The sequence below is a fragment of the Papilio machaon genome, chromosome 5, assembly GCF_912999745.1.
Source record: "Papilio machaon chromosome 5, ilPapMach1.1, whole genome shotgun sequence".
NCBI lineage: Eukaryota > Metazoa > Arthropoda > Insecta > Lepidoptera > Papilionidae > Papilio > Papilio machaon.
Genome location: NC_059990.1, coordinates 7,579,452 through 7,596,776, shown reverse-complemented (window position 1 = coordinate 7,596,776; position 17,325 = coordinate 7,579,452). Strand labels below are relative to the sequence as shown.

Sequence of the window (17,325 nt, the reverse complement as noted above, 5' to 3'; positions counted from 1 at the left end):
TAGATGCGGCATATTAAAGCCCAACGCCATCTCTGTTCAATTTCCTTTAAAACATCCTTGGATAGACGGGGACAGAAAATCCAATGGCGTTACCGCAGGACCGCTTTTTTGTTATTCTACGGCGACTAACCGTTAGCAGTAAACTTTGTTACTTTAATGACGTCTTAAGCAAAGATGTTTACACAATAGCTCGGAACTTTCATATGCAATTTGAATTTTTAAACCCGTTGTAGTCTTGTAGTTGAGTGAGCACTTAATCAATGCGTCAAAGACGCGATAGCATATTTATTTTCGTTTAAAAACTCAAGTAGATTTATTAACTCCATGCACTCAAGTAGTCTGTATCTAGTTAATGGTCGTATAAGCCTCGTTAAATCGCCAGCAAAGAAGTATTTCTTACTTATTTAGGTTAAACATAACGTGTATAGTCTGAGGCGATCCGGTGAGATCGCGCGGCCCTGGCGTACCTATCTGCAATCGGTAAATGCTTACTTTAGGTCTCGGCGCGCGCGGCATCCCTCATGGAATGTCACCGCCGTCGTGTGTTCTTATGCGGAGTCGGACTCAATTTTTTCTTATCGCCGATGCATTTTCTGCGAGTTTTCAATGCGCGGTTCGCATCTAGTGTCGTCGTACTGTTTTATTGCCGAGATAATTTAGCTGGCAACTTTTTAACCTCATACCCTACTTGGATCATCTAAAATGAAATTTATTCTGTGTGGTCCAATTTATGCTCTCCTATAATTATCGCCTCTATTATGTCTAGCATTAAGGGACATTGTTTAAAAAGAGAAATAACCTAATTTTGTATTCATTTTTTAGTAACTAAGAAACTTGCGTTTTATATAATGTTTCTTCTAAATTGTAGGTACTTATATTGTGCAAGTGTTTGTCGGCCATAATAACACAAAGACAACACGCATTTTTCCATTACCGTGTAATTCCGCTTGGAGATGTGTACAGTCTCAGACTTAGAGTTAACATGTTGATACATAATGAAATTGTGAACTTTATGCCGTTGTTATAAGATTCACATTAAAAATATCAAGAGCGAGCAGTAATAACACGCTCGCGTCATCCATCACCTCCTCGCAATCGCTCCGCTGTCATGTACTTTCACACGAGGGAAGAATAGTAGACAGTCCAGTATTTTTAATATTTTGATACTACAATTACTATCAAAACAAAAAAGTATGGAAGATGTATCACTTCGTCAGAATGTACCAAAATGTATACTAGGAATAAACTTGTAACAAATCGAAAGTAATTGTCAGTCTATATATTTTTGAGTGATTAGCGAGCGATAGAGATAGAGCGATTTGTCTATGAGCTCTGTTCTGTTTCGGGGTGTGCGTTCAATCAACATCAGTACTGCCCTGTCTTACTGCTCTGTTTCTCTGTGCTGCCCTCGTGTGAATTACCGTCAGTTCTATTCTGGGCCGGTACGTTTTCGCTAATGATTGCCCATCGGCGTGAGATACGCGACATTACACAGCTCGTCTGACATATTTGTATTAAGGTATCAAAGTATACTTTAGCATACAGATCTAAGCTCTTCTGATAACAAAATTGGTAGAATTCAAATAGATACAGATAAATATCAAAACGAAAGGAATTCATAACTGTGCACTAAATAAAAAGTTAAAAGTTAAAACCAACTTGGTCTACCATAAACTTATCATAACAATGTTTTGTGTAACAAAGTTTTTCTGAAACACTTCGGTCGAAAGTAATGGAGCTTGAATTCAGTTTTATCACATTCATCGATTTGAATTCAACAAGGATATAATGACTGCTAACACGAATCGGATAATTTTTGCTTAAGCGTCCCGCAGCCTGCCCGCGCTTTCCATTACAAACACAGGCATGCGCTGCGTTCCACGTGAGAGGGCTTATAATTTATTCGCGTCGCAGTTTTCTGGCGACGATTTTCCCACAGGGGCGGTGTCTCAAACGCGCCGCGCCCGCCCTTTATGTTGGTTTTTTTGTGGCGGCACAAAATACACCCGGGGAAAACATTCAGTGATAACTGGCAACAATCGCCGCCGCCGGATGCTCCCTTCCATTCCTCGCATACCTCTCATCGGACTTCGGTTCGTGCTTTTTCATCTAGTGACGCGTCTGAAGCCTCCAACACTCCTCCCGCTCTCCGCCGCCCGCAGCTCGGCACAACGATCCATTATTCTTATTTAATTGGTGCCGCATTTGAAATCACTTTTGTCGGTTTTTGTATTATCTTAATAAAGAACCATTTCATCGTTAATGAAAATAAATTTGTAAGTTTACTACTAAATACCTAAAATCAACGTTCTGTTTTATTACTGCACATTCATATACGTTGATATACGTATTATACTTGAATTCAGTAAAATAATAGTAATTATTCTGCATTTAAATTAAGAATCAAAAGATAGCAATTTCTAAATTATTAGCTGGTTAAACAATGTGTTAAAAAAATGTTCTCGATTTTCTATACATTCAACATTGTTGAAAGCCTAAAGTTCACGTCTTGCGTAATAAAAAATTGTAGTATTTTTGAAATCTAAGGTAGGCCGATACCAATCTTAATTAGGAAACTATCCTTAGTGATTTATACTACATATTTACTTACTTATAACATTTGACTACGGGAAAAATATTCTTTTTGTTTCTATTTATTTAATTCCTCGCATTAAAACAGGAAACGCATTAATAGGCATTGTGTGTGTCGGAATCTAAACAATAACTATAATAAATGTTGCTACATACCGTTTCATCGATTATGTTTTATTTATTGTTGTAAGAAAAACTAACTTGTCTCGCAGTTTCCATGTAAACTTTATAATGTGTATATAAATTTTTACATAAGGCATGATTTATGGATAAGTTTAGATAATGGTAAAATTTTAAATAGAACTGTTAAGGTACAAAATGAACAGTTCTTTTGTGCGTGTAAGTTCCAGTCGGAGTAACTAAGATTGGTTTCAGGACATCGATATTCTTATGTAAATTTTCTGTAGGTACCTTTTATAAATACGACAAAACAACATTAAAAACCGATTTCAGGTTGTTCTATAAAGGTAAAATATTAATGTCCGTGCAATATGTTATACTGTCTTAGCGAATAAATAATTTTTACCGCCGACAATCGGATTTCTAAATCCATAGAAACGGAACGTGCTACGGCTCGCTCTAGTAAAAATAACGTTTTTATTAATGTCCCATTGTTTCTCGATCGCCGCTCCGGATTGATTCGACGATAAGGCGCCGTTAAAAGCGTACTGTTAAGTAAAGCGGTAAGGTCGCCCAAAGCGACGCTGTCGGATTCGAACCTCAGATGCAAGATATCTCGCTCTCCGATCGCTTTTTGACTGACACCGGTCCCGTGGTCGATGGACGAACGGACCGTTTCGAGTCGTAAACACGATGGCATATAAATATACTAACGGCTGAAACCTTCATTAACATTTCTCGTGAATACCTTTTATAAAAATTACCACATCGGTATGGAATGATCGTAAGCCGAGTTATGTTCGCTTTTTGGTGTTGAATACATACCTGGGCTTTGAGGTGACTTAAGTGAACGCCTAATGCCGCCCTAACAGCCCACCGCATAGGTGAGAAGACGTCTGACCCATAACAAACTATTTAATAATGTATTACGTTAATACTTGTTGTCTTAGACAGTGTTGTGTTTTGTCTAAGACAATGTTCGTAACATGCCTAAAATACTTGGGCACGAATTTACAATATGATTTACGCCCTTTAAGTTATATGTATGTATATAAGACCATCCAATTCATATAGACTCCTAGTTAAAGCATAAAGTTATTATTTGTATTGATAACAAAAGTGTTGAGTTAAATCAATAATTGGTGAATGGTGTCTCTTGAGGGGTAGACAGACGTTATTCTATTTATATCATTTTTACACAATTGAGGTAGAATTTGTCTTTGTTCTTTATTGTACTTTATTACTTTGCTTCTTCAATTGGATAAAGATATGTTGTTGACTTACGGATACATCTTAAAAGAAATAAATAAATTAATAAAATAAACAGAAAATGAATGAATAAATATTTATTGTAAGTTCGATTTTTTATCTATGCTTTGCTAATGGTTTAATGACTAAATTTAAAAAACAAAAAAAAAAACATAAAGAAATGTATAAAATTATAATAAAACGGAAATCGTAATATTTATTCATTGAAGTGCTCTTGTCATCGAAAGTGAAAAAGAACATAAAACTAATTCGTAGATTAGAAAGTTTACTTTTCTAGTAACACACATCTGTCCCCGGATTTCGCGTATTCAATGCACTAAACTTAGACAGTAAATTGTATGTTAAATACACGACGAACATTATGTAGTCAATGTAATCAATGTGTTAAGAGGTTTTCAAATCAACGCAACAGTTGCAACGCATTGTGAAGCTGGTAATCTCCTGTTTATGAGGATTATCTTTCGTTGGTCTGTTTTGTTGAAAGGATTTAGAAATTAGATAATAGTCAGTTTCAAGCAATGCTGTTGAGAATACTCTGTAATGTTTCTTTTTAAATGGTTACCATGTTAACATGTATCGTTCTATTTCGTTCTGCTACTTAAAGTCCTTAGTGTCGTTATAATTGCCTTGTTTAGTTCTTTATACGAAAATCAATAAGTAAATGTCTAACTTTCAAACTACAAGTTATTCTAGTTTTTGTCAGTTTTAATAAATACATATTTATGGTGAAACTACAACAAAATCTAAATATCAAATGTAAATGTATTAACAAGTCAATTTGCGTACAGTTGAAAATACCACGAGCTTATTCTCCGCCGTTGGAATCGTCGCCGCAAGCGGGAGAATCTCATAAATAAGCCATCGCTATTTAGCTAACAATCGGTCCCCGATGGGCATTCGGTCAGATTCCGTGCAGGCTGCCGTGCGAGCCACGTGTGTCCGCATGCCTCAGCCGGGACATGCCTCGCCTCGACTGCCTCGCCTGGTCTGCCTCGCCTCGACTCGCATTCAGCCCCTATGCCGAATATTCCATGCACAATGAACGTATGCAATACCATCCAGCATCCAGTAATGCACTCCGCCCAAATTGAATGTCGCGAATATCCAAATACTTTTCAATCAATTTGATTATGTTTATTGGTATACTATTTTTAATAAAAGTCATTAACCTACTGTGGCTGTTTTTACTATTTGTAAGGGCGATTTTATTTTTATTATCTGCTACTTTACAGCCAATGGCCTCAGTATGGTTTCAATTTTCAGTCGATGGTCTATATATTTAAGCTCTCAAAGACTACAGAATTAAGTGTCATATAGCAATAAAAATAAATTAAATGTAAATTTCGAAAGCTTTAAATATTACGTAAAGTTGTTTTGACATACACCTAAATTAAGTTATAATTAAACTGTATGGAAAATTTTCTGTGAAAGTAATTTAAGGACACTTTAACTGAAAGTGACTGGTTTACTGGTTTTGAATTTGTTGCAATAAGAGCAGAAGGGCATTTAATCTGCCCTGTCTTGGTGAAAGATGGTATTTCGTTTACCTAACTTCTTGACAAAATTGAGGCAGGAAAAATAAACATTTTTAAAACAAATATTTGCAGCTAAACCATAAACTAAATAATCCAAAATAATAGGACTTTATTATACACAGAAAACATTATTCTTTCAGATTTAGTTTCGTTACATTATTTCATTTTAATATTATAGTGAATCATGATTCGTATACAAGATTTTGGAATCAGTAATTGTTGGCAACGCTCTATAGTTACTCATGCGTCAGAAAAAACTTTTTTCTCAAGTTCGACCAAACAGAAAAAAAATTGCAAATACACCGCGAATACGTTTGGGTGCTAATTTCTGATTCGCGTGCGCGTCTCGAAAGATCTTTTAAACGTCTACTTGCATGATATAAAGTCGAGTTACGTTTTATGACTTTATCTTTTATCGGGATCTTTATTAAACAAATACAACTTTGACTTTGAAATTATTTTTATGAAATCTTCGTTTAGATTTTAATATTGGAATGATAGTGCAATATAATTATTATATTACATTATTTCCTGTGCAAAAAAAAAAACATAATAAGTTGGTGTTGAACTAAGCAAAATAGTTGTTATTTAAACTGACGTTTTCTCAACTTTTTTTTAAAAGTAATTTGATTCTATGAACTTCAAACATTGCGCAAAATATTCGCTTCTTAGACTTCTAACATTTATACTTCTATATGCCCACAACAATTTAAACTTTGTGTACAATAATAGAAAGCTCTACCTCCTTATTATAACACGTGTTCTGTTTACATTTTAGGTAAGTGTCAAATGGAAAGTTTCCAGCGGTGATCAGTTCGCACGATGCACCCCGCCGGGTACTACGCTAACATCGGTAAGACAGTTTCTATACAACACGCGACACCCGCTCTCCTTGCTACAAGTACCACCGATCTCTTTAAACACGAATCCTCCTTTAACACGCGCTATTACACATTGCGGTTTATCAACTTTTTTAAGTAATTGTCCTATTAATACTTATTTAAAGATGATTAGAACCGAGAAAAGGTATCAATGAATATGTAAATCGATAATTTAGTCACTGATTTACTACTGTCGTTAGACAACGAAGGCGTGAAAGGAACCTAAAAAAAAATATAAAACTATTTGTCATTCTTATATGCGTACGGTGATGCTAGTTAGAGACAAACATCAGAAGTCTGTAATCAGTATTTTATTATTCAATAACAAGTAATGTGGCCTATGTTTTAACATTTAAAAATTGTTAATACTAGAGCTTTTAAAATATGAACGTGCGTTTTACTAGTTACAAAAGATCTTAAGCGTAACAATAGGTAACATGTTATCTTTCATGTACACGTTATCTGTCTTAATTATTCTTCGTTATCAGCTTATCATTTCTGCGAGGCGCAGGATTATATCATAGTCACATGGTGCCATTCTACGAAGAAAATAGATTAACAAATTCATATGCTTATTATTATTTCTTCCTTATAAATTAACTAACGTTTGCGGCGATTAAAAAAATACTTTATACAATAAACGTAACTAGGATTACTTGAAGTTGTTAAGTTGCTTTAAACGAGCCTGCCTATCAACGATTTATTCATTATTTATCAGTTAATTATTCATACTACGAATGATATGATATTGTATTAAATAATGTAACATTATGACAAAATATGAAAAGATAATCTGATTTAAAGTAAATATGCTCTTATCATCGTATGATGCCAAATGTGTGGTCAGAGGTAAACAAATTAATGACTCATAACCACATGGCTTACACGATCGTTCTAAATGGAAAACGTAAACATTTTACTTGTCACTAAGTTTTGACTATGTGTCAATGTTTCTATGATACTTTGCTAGTTTCATACTAGGGTAGCACAGTAAGGTAGAACAGTAGACAATGCAGGAGTACCTCTTTATTGTTTGAACTCACATTTCACTGTCTCACTACTTAGCATTCGTGTGAAATGCATCGTGTCAAATACACGTGTTGTGTTGGGCTATATTGATGAATGTCGGAAACGTCTTTCTGTTGCAATCGCGATCGCGTGACTTTTGATGTTAAAGTATCGACGCAGATTCCCAGCACAACATACTGTATCATATCGAATTTACATACGAGTGGAACTAATCCTGTTTACACGCAATGCTTGGAAAAACATTTAAAAATATGCGAATAATATTGAAGTGTTTTTAATGATTAAAACAGTTATTGTAAATTGATAGGAAATTATGACATGTAGGGTAAAAGCCGGATAGTTGCCACACTTTTTAAAAAGCTCCTTTAAAAAGTTTGTACCAATACATTTTTTATTCAAAGTGTATTCTCCAACATAGTTCATTAATCTACTAACATACCCTAACTATAAAAAAATTATAAATATTATAAATTTTAAGTAAATCCACTTTAATATGACCTCTAAAAAAGAGGATAGTTGCCAACTATAGCGGATACTAGCCTAACGTTAAAAATGGTTGGGGGGATACTTGCCAAATGTGAGGATAGATGCCCGTCTGTTTTTATTTTCAAATAAAAATGAACTTATGTTAATTTAAATAATCAGTTTTTATTATTAAATACAATCTTTTATTAAGTATTATTTAAAGTTAAATTAAAATTATACAATTATAACAATAATAGACTCCAAAATAGTAAATAAGTGTCCAAAATAAAAATGTAATGTTATTATTTATTTCGGTTCGCAACAACGGTAATTGTTTCTCCTTTTTCACCGGAAGTAAGTGATTTCACTGTTCTAGTACCTTTCTTGGCCAATACCTTGCCCGGATTTTTGTTGAGTTGGACACCGCTTTCATCAATATTAAAAATTCGCTCCGACTTATCTAGCAAATCATTATCAGTTAAGATGGTTATGAGCAGATCAAAAAAATTGGCTAATTCGGCTCTGCTTAGACCCTTCGCTCTTTGAATTGATAAGCCCTCAGCTTGCCTCACAACTATTTCGGGATTTCTTTCAAGGAAGCTTTTCAACCATTGCGGTCCAGTCATTTTCGTTTCATTATTAAAATTGTGCTTCAATCCTAATTTTTCGGCAAACTGATAGGCTAATTGGCGAATTACACTTCTTTTAGGAGGAAATCCTGCGTCTCCGAGCTTCAATATATGGGAAACAAGTCTTTTTTCATTTTCAAAGCCAAGGGCAGGATATTTTCCTAGAAGTGTTAAAATACAATTAGATAAGTAGGCAAATATGTAAATAGATTACTATATTTATAAGCTAAATATACAATTTTAAATCCTTGACATACCTTGGGTTACCAGCAGCTGGTTTTTTATTTAGTTCTTCGAACGCAAGTGTTAGACTATCTTCTGTCCAGATGATGTGGCCCGACACCACGCCTGGCCTTCGTTTATACTTGCGAGGCATTTTGCTGTTGAGTATTTATTTTATTTAAGATAAACTATAGTAAAACCAAATAAAAAATCATCAAGAAAAAACAGTAAAAGCAAATGAAAAAAATAAGTAAGAAAAAAATCTGCTTTTGCTTGTTAACAATGTATAGTTACGGATAGTTGCCGCAGGGCAACAATCCGCAAAAGACAGTAGGGCAACTATCCGATTTTATACGGATACTTGCCTTTTTTATTTACGAAATATATAAAACATATTTAACAATAAAACCTAATAAACAGTGCAATTTAAACTCTAATGAACTCAAAGAAATATATTTTTGACTGAAATCGCAATCAGTTATAAAAATATTTAACAGAGATTACTTACCAATATAATTCTGGCACTCGTCAATGTATCGCCGCGGAAGATGTTATCTCACACAGACAAAACACATACGCCTATTTCAACGGCTTATGCGGCACTAAGGCCTGCGAGGGGGACGCTTTTAATTATGATCAAAAAGAAACACAGTCAATACGTCTAACATAGAGCATTTGAAACTGAGGCATGTATCCGTCCGAGGCAACTATCCGGCTTTTACCCTATGGATAAAATGTATCGAAAATAAAAATTTTGGTTCGAAGTTTACTAGGTAAAAAATTTAATATTATTGTTTAAAATTTTAACCAATTTGTGTCCATCTTTACAAAAGTTTTATTCCTTTTTTATAAAATCATACAATTTTGTATTTTTTAAGTGGCATTATTATGTACGTTTTTCCAATTAAGGTGCTATTTTTCGTTTTCATCCCACGCGCACTAGCTACCTTATTTGGCACCTATTTTCCGACAACATGATTGATTTATTGTGGTCATAAAAATATCTTACACATTTACATAATGCTTTTAGATATATCCATATACGAGTAAAAGTAACAAGTTACAAAAAAATATTTAGACCTTTAAGTTGGACATAACTTTTTTTTAAATATTGCTTGAAATTGCTATAGTAGTAGAATCAGTTATTCGAATAAATATGGAAATGAAATGATCGTTGCTTACAATGAATACGCGTATTATGGAAACAGTCAAAAATAGAATAGTGTATTCAGTGTCAATGTCAAAATGTCTCGCCGAACGCTTGCCGATGCAAGTCGGGAATTGTAAATACATTTCGTCTGCTTGGGATATCTATAGTTATTGTTTTGTAGTTCAACTTGTCTATAACATGGTTCTTGTTTCGTTAATGCATAGTGTTGTTATTGATTATATCTAATGTTTCATTTTTAAATGTTCCTAAACATCTTTTTGTCTGAATTCTATGTAAAAAGTAATTTCTTTTTAAGACATAAACAATGCTTTTTTATGAACAAGTGAGATCATAACTTAACTAAATCTGTTTTCAACATGGTTAAATTATTCACGATAAAATTACCTTAGATAAATTTTATGCAAAAATATAAAACATGTATAAAATGTGAACCAAAAGCTGCGATACAAACAGATGTGTTAGACATTTATTCATATTTAATTGCATTGAATATTCCTTCCCATGAATAAATAACGACACCCTGTAACGGCATAAAGTTTGTTTCACGCTCCATTGGCGGATTTTGATGCTTCCTACTACATTTGCATAATACGTTATTTTTTTAATAATACACGCATCAGCGATTATATTATTGTTATCCAAGTTTTTATTTTATATTTAAATATTAGATATAATCGATTTTAATTAATTTGTATGATTGTAAAAATTTATTTAAAATGTAGGATGAGTGCTTCATTACGTCTTTATTTTATCCATCTTATAAGATGGTAAAGAGCAAGCGGCCACCTGAATTCGCCGAAATAGCGAAGCGACCGCTGCCCATAGACATCTGTAAATGAAGATGCGTTGCCTGCCTTAATTCGACGGAGGAGATGACACACAGAAAGAGGATATTTCCCCATCAAATGTGTGCCCCCCTCCATCCAATCCACCCTCCATTTCTATCCTTTCCTTATAAGACAAGGATAAGAAGGGAAAGAGGACTAAAATTAGGCTTCCGGACTTAATGCAAAATTACTTCCACTTGACGCCTGTCTTTTGTGTGGTCGTGGTTGCACCGGGCGAGCCGACCAATTCGTGCTACAGATGTTTTTGATGGCAGCTATCACTATAAACTCTGTATTGAATAGAAATGGTATTAGAGAGATCTTTGTCTCCTTAAATACAGTTAAGAAGTTATAGTTTGTCCAATAGCTTTTAATTTGTTAAGAAGTCAAGGTAATATTGATTATGTTTGTTTCGTGTGCAATATAGTTTTTATATTTGATCAACACAATAATATCTGATAGTTTCCATCCGCTATCGAAGCGGTAGCCTTCGGATATGGAGAATTCCGCGTAATCATTTGATTACGGTAACTTTTCTAGATTTAAAAGATTAATCAATGTTACGATGTCTTTATCATTTAAAAAGTTAGTCCCAGAAGTAAAAGTAAATATCTTTATCAACGTAATAATTGCCTTATCAGTGACTACTTCACATTTAGCTGTTGTATATGCGAGATATAACAAACGTAAAAATGATTCACCGATAGTTTACTCACGTCACGTTTGTTTTGTTTTTCTTGAGGCCTTTTATTCTTTCTTTACTGGAAACATTTAGCTATATCAAGGATTTACACATTAACTCCGTCGACGTTTTAGATAAATGAATATATTTATATAGTTGAACTATCCTGAATTTTTTAGCCGTGGGTTTACATTATACAAAACCTGTATGAAAACTTATATATTATTTTCAGTGTTTATTTTTAGAGATTTATTATGTTCTTGTACATTTGCTTCGGCAGAATTCACAGTCTTTGATTACAAGTCTAATACTTTTAGTAGATAAGTAAAATTACTTAAGTTTAGGTCAGCTTCGAAATGAAAAATTAGACTGTTCTAGTTACTGACAGTTGGTCTTAATTATTAACCTTTAATCATCAGTTAATTTGAAAATAACGGTAAGAGTAGTAGCAAGAACATGTGCAAAGTAGTAGGTTTATTTGTCATGTTTACTATTTCGACAACTGACAAAGAAGATGTACAATTACTAATTAACAAGGTTTCTTAGCTATTTTCTTTCCATTCGCTTTTAAGCCTTTGCTAATAATAATATTAAGCCAAAATAAATACCTCTTTTTTCAAGAAGCACATTAGAACATCCTATAATGTTTGACCGGAAATATTAACGACGTTGTAAAACCGGATTTTAATATGTTATTAGTGTTTTTTAATAATCTATGTTAGGTGCCATCGGGTTTTGAAATGAGTCATAGTAAATCGATAATGGAAGAATTAGGTTCGGTACTAAAACTTGTTGAACAATTTACGAGAATCGTTTTTTTTATGTTACTTACGTTATGAAGTGTATGTTTTTTTGCGTTTATTGTAACGATCTATCTAATCTTATGCAATGATGTTTAAAGAGGATATTGTTGTTTTATTCAATATTTGAATGTGTACTTGTTTTTTCATCTATGGCCGATAGAAAACTTTAAGAGTTGAAAGAATTTATTTTTTCATGATATATATTTGGGTAATGCTCGTAATGGAGATCATTATTCTGTAAGATGCAATCATTTTTCGTTCTAAAGTATTTAAGGATTACCATAATTTTAACAGTTACTTGGCATAGAATTTTATTGACCAAGTCAAGCATTACTTTATTGTAAACTTTTGCATGAATGTCTTATTTATACGAAAAAATCTTTTACGACTGTATCAACCTAATAACGTTATCTATAGTAATTTGCATTAAACTTAATCGAATGAACCTACTTTGTAAAATCAAAGTGTATTTAGATCGCAGTGACAAATTTGTACTAAGAGAGTTACCGTTGTATAGGGGTCAAGTTGAATTTATTTAAGAAAATACCGGAAAAAAAAATTAGTCGTGGTGCGTGTCTACATCCAGTTCTAGACTAACATAAATTCATTAATTTGTTATCATTTACACAAACAAATGTAATGTATAATAATTAATAAAAAAACATGCGATTAACTAACACAAAGAAACAAGGTAAATAACATCGATAAAAAGTGTTTTATTGGCTTTTCTTGTACTTTATAAAAATATGACATTCCGTAAAAGTATTAACGTTTTTATGTGGGGGCCATAATAAAATATTTGTGGCGGTCTTGCAACGGTTTAACGCAAGCGACCAACAATTCTAATAATTAATGAAGGGACTGTGGGTACGATTATAAAAATAATTGTACTGCAAGAATTTTAATTTTATTTATTCGATATAAATTACCAGTGGTACACGCGTAATGGTAGCAATTAAAAGGGAATATGTAAATTATTTGTCGTATCAAATATTCAGATATTTAAAAAAAAAAACTCACGTTTAACTATAGACGGTCTATTTTAATGTTGTTGGTTTTAGGTACGGATTTTTTATCATGTTTGGTTAATACTAATTCCCTTTTTTTTTTCAAGCTTAGATTTAGTGTCATCCTAAAACTTATTACTTAATTAAAAAACTAGAGAAAGTCTGTTTCGAAGATGCAATAAAATATATTACTAATTTGAAACTCGGTTGCTTTTTCTAGTTTTAATGTCTTTAAGATGAGACAAATTAAGGTAAACTAATATGGAAAGACCACTTTGAAAATAATATCTTTCTCATAAAAGTCAATGTCATCACTTAAGGAAACTTATTTTAAACGACGAATTTACATATTTATAGGCAGATTATTCTAAAAAAAATACAGCAAGCAATTCAATTATTATCATTCTCTTCGTCTATTTTACAAAGCTCAAAAAATTAATAACCTAATTTTACCAGACTGACATGTGGTTAATGTTTTGTTTGTGACGGCGTAGAGCTTAAACGTCTGAACCGATTTTGACGAGTGAGGTGTCACTCGGTTTGTCTCCTTCACCGGAGTGTCATAGGGTATATTAGATCCGCACAAAAACACATATAGTGGACGTAAGAAGTAAAATTCTAACTAATAATAAGAACGAAGTTATTTTTTACAAAGAAAGTTAACTTTTACATTGCTAAATCGATTTTTATTACGGTTTATTTAGTTCAAATTAAAAAAAAACGGATCTTTCCATGAGACTCTAATGGACGGCGCTATGTCATTCATTAGTCCCATTCAGTCGGGTTTTTTTTTAATTAAGGTTAGGTTATTTATTATTCAGGTTCATTCTTCAACAATCCAATAACATTACTTGTCAAGAAACAAATCGTACACGATTCAATACCAATACATTGCAGAATAACCGTTAGTGCTGAACCCGATTGATTAGCCAATTACACTTCGGCGATGCTCTTGGGTGTAGTTCTTACGAGCTTACCCATTCGTCTTGTTGACGCCCAAAGAATTGACTGTGTCTTGTACATTGATAAAGATTTATAGAATTGTACAATTAATAGATAATGAAAGCTATGTGTATTTTCCATTTAGTAACATCACGAAGTGCGTAATTGAGCAAAATATCTTTAAATCAAACTATGATTTAAGTATTTTAAGAAAATTTAACGAATAACAATTTGACAGTTTATCGTCGATATGCATATTTGTCTTTTACATTGAAATTACGCCTTTAGCATTTACCTATATATATGTATTCAGCTAAACAAAACTGTACTATTGTCAACATGATTTGTTGTGTAAGTAAAATTAACATATTCAACGCACTCGCTAGACGTGCGTGCTTTGTTGTCAAGCACGAGGCCTGACCCGAGCGGTGCAATGGAAACACGCACACGTGAACATAGCCACAAGATGCGAGGCTTTACACGCGCTACCAACGTCACTCTTATCGCCAACTGTAAAATATAAATTACGAGCCTCGTCGCGTTTAATGTAGTCGACTGTTTACAATAATTCTCGTAATAATCTATACAGTAATACGCTAATCGCATATTTATGGTTCGATTTCCTAAAACAAGATAACAGGAGTACAAATATATTAATGATCAATATCTGACATTATTATAACTTGTGTTTTTATTTGGCAACTGCGGCGTATTCATTTTTTTTCCCAAATTCAACACGTTTTCCAAAGAAGAGCATGAAACTCGCGTCAAATAAGTCAATTATCGCTTCGCGCGCAATATAGCACAATTAAAGGTTTGCGGTTTTCCTCTCAGAATTGTTGTTCATTTAACGTTGTAGAAGAGTGATGCTACCGAGTTAGCCGCGACCTCCTGTGCCGAACGCCGAGCGGCCGTAATGAAGAGTCGGGAAGTGCGGAGGACGCGACGAGTGCAGCGGGCGACCGACGCGCTTGCCCCGCCCATTCGATCTCACTCACTCTCCCCAGTGTGAGCGAGACGGACGCTCACCCTGCGAAGCCTCCGTGCCGTAGTTTCCGAGAAAAGCCAACTGTTATTATCCGGCGCGGATCTTTCTCGAGGCGGCCGGCTCATGAATGAAACGCATCGGCCGCAGGTGTACAACCTCCGGCGATAAATCTCCAACGGAAATCACCGAATTTGAAGTGGCCACCACGCAAATTTTCAACACGCAATAACTCTCAGTGGCCGGCTAATTTGGGTGCGCAGGAAGTTGCTCCTCGTCGAGCCAAGTTTTAACTTTGACTTGCATGAGACGCGGCTGAATACGTACCACTGTCAATCTCCTCCACTCGTTAGATAATTTGACGTCGATCGCTCTACAGTTGGCACTAAAACTAAATCTAAATCTGACGCGCTTAATAAAAGTAGTCGGTGCCAATACTAGAATAATTATACTCCATTCATTGTTGCCTAAAAATCAATTAAGAATAACTAATTGCTGATGCTACAAGTTACTAATTACTACAAAAGTTTGCGGTAGTCTACGTAGATTATAGTATGGAATGATCTAGGTACCTATCTTCATTTGTCGCTCAGGTTTATGAAAAACTGTGATAACTAACACATTTCTATCTATCACTTTATACCTGTCACTTTTCAATTGGACGTTTCGCCATTCAAAATCGATCATGGCGTGCTGATAATCTATGTATAATATCAACAATTTATTTAAATCCAGAGCATGTAGTTAAGTATCACTTGTGTGAGGGTTAACGTGGACTCAAATTGTTTACTTTGAAAAAAAAATCATGGTGTTATCATTTACACGGATCAGTTAAACACGTATAAGTCATCATTGTTTTGCATTAAGCAAATTCACAATAATAACTAACTCGAGATGCACCATCTATCTTAATAACAGTACAGATAAAAAACGAATCATAAATTGATACACTTGAACGAAATCAAAGTTGGCGCTACACTCTCGAAATACTGTTTCATCTGTAATAAATTGATAGTCACAAAAAAAAGAAATATTCAATTTCATTTTGGACTCGTGACAAGAGCTACATATTGTAAGGAAGTTAGAACTTGGCACGGGCGCGGCGATAAACATGAATTGATTTATGTTGATTCGTCGTCAACTGCGTTTATATCTATAGTGCGTTCCATATCTCATCTACAATCATTTCACACCTTAATGTCACGTAGTAGACAAATTTTTGAAAAAGATAATACCTAAAAGGAGAATAAGTGTTTGACGGGATACCTTTGTAGACATATTGCACCTTATCACATATCAATAAGTACTTAAGCTAACAACAAATACAGATTTTCACTCTCTGTGTGGTAATGTGAACGCCTTCTATGCCGTATTTATTGTTTTTAAGTAATAAAGAGCTTGTTGTGCATGTTCAACAATTTTTGAAGTAATCTTTTGTAATGAAGAAATCTGGTTTCTAGGTTTTTTCGTATTACTTAATGTATGTTAAAAAATATGTACTAAGTATGAACCAGATCTTAGCTGATTAGATCTAAAAAACAAATGTGGACTTCTAATATAGTTGTTCAAAAGTAGCGTTGCTTTAGAATCGAATCCCACACTCGAAACATAGCTCGATATTAACCGCCATATCTATACTAAAAAATAAATATTAATAATGTATTTTATAGTAATTGGAGACATACGATATAAATCAAATCTTATTTGATCTTTTAGTAATTTCTGTAGAACATTTGTAAGTGTAGATCTCCAGTCAGTCCGCATTGACTTACGACCGTTTGCTACGTTTACATCATTCAACGGTCCATAAACACTAAAATATATGCGCAAAGTCAAATTCATTCTGTTTCCGATTAATAGAATAAGATGAATATTAGTTTACAAAATATACATATTACATTTTCAATGTCACGTTATACAACTTTGTTTTTGGTTATCTGTTTTGTTTTTGTAATCAGTACTACCTTAGTTTTTAAGGTGTTTAACTTATAATTAATTATTTAGATTGTATTATCGTTTATTATTTAATAACTATTGAAGGTTTTTTTACACAACAGACCTTCGCCAGTCGAAAGTAACCAGCAATGGTTGACATCAATTAAATATAAATCATCACGTAAATTTTCCTCTCTCCTTGCCCCATTATGTAATAAAGTTTATCGGTGA

The 17,325-nt window shown here is 33.6% G+C and overlaps 1 protein-coding gene across 3 annotated transcripts in view; it reads left to right on the top strand.

The window, feature by feature from the left end:
* LOC106710630 (protein scalloped) overlaps positions 1-17,325 on the top strand; it is an 81,333-nt gene that overhangs the window by 8,242 nt on the left and 55,766 nt on the right. Inside the window, exon 2 of one of the 3 annotated variants that reach the window (XM_045677912.1) lies at positions 6,295-6,369. The exons of the other annotated variants lie outside the window; for them this stretch is intronic. Coding sequence (XP_045533868.1) covers positions 6,339-6,369 — 31 coding nt within the window. The 5' untranslated portion in view covers positions 6,295-6,338. The remainder of the gene's footprint in view (positions 1-6,294; positions 6,370-17,325) is intronic. 3 annotated transcript variants of the gene reach the window in all.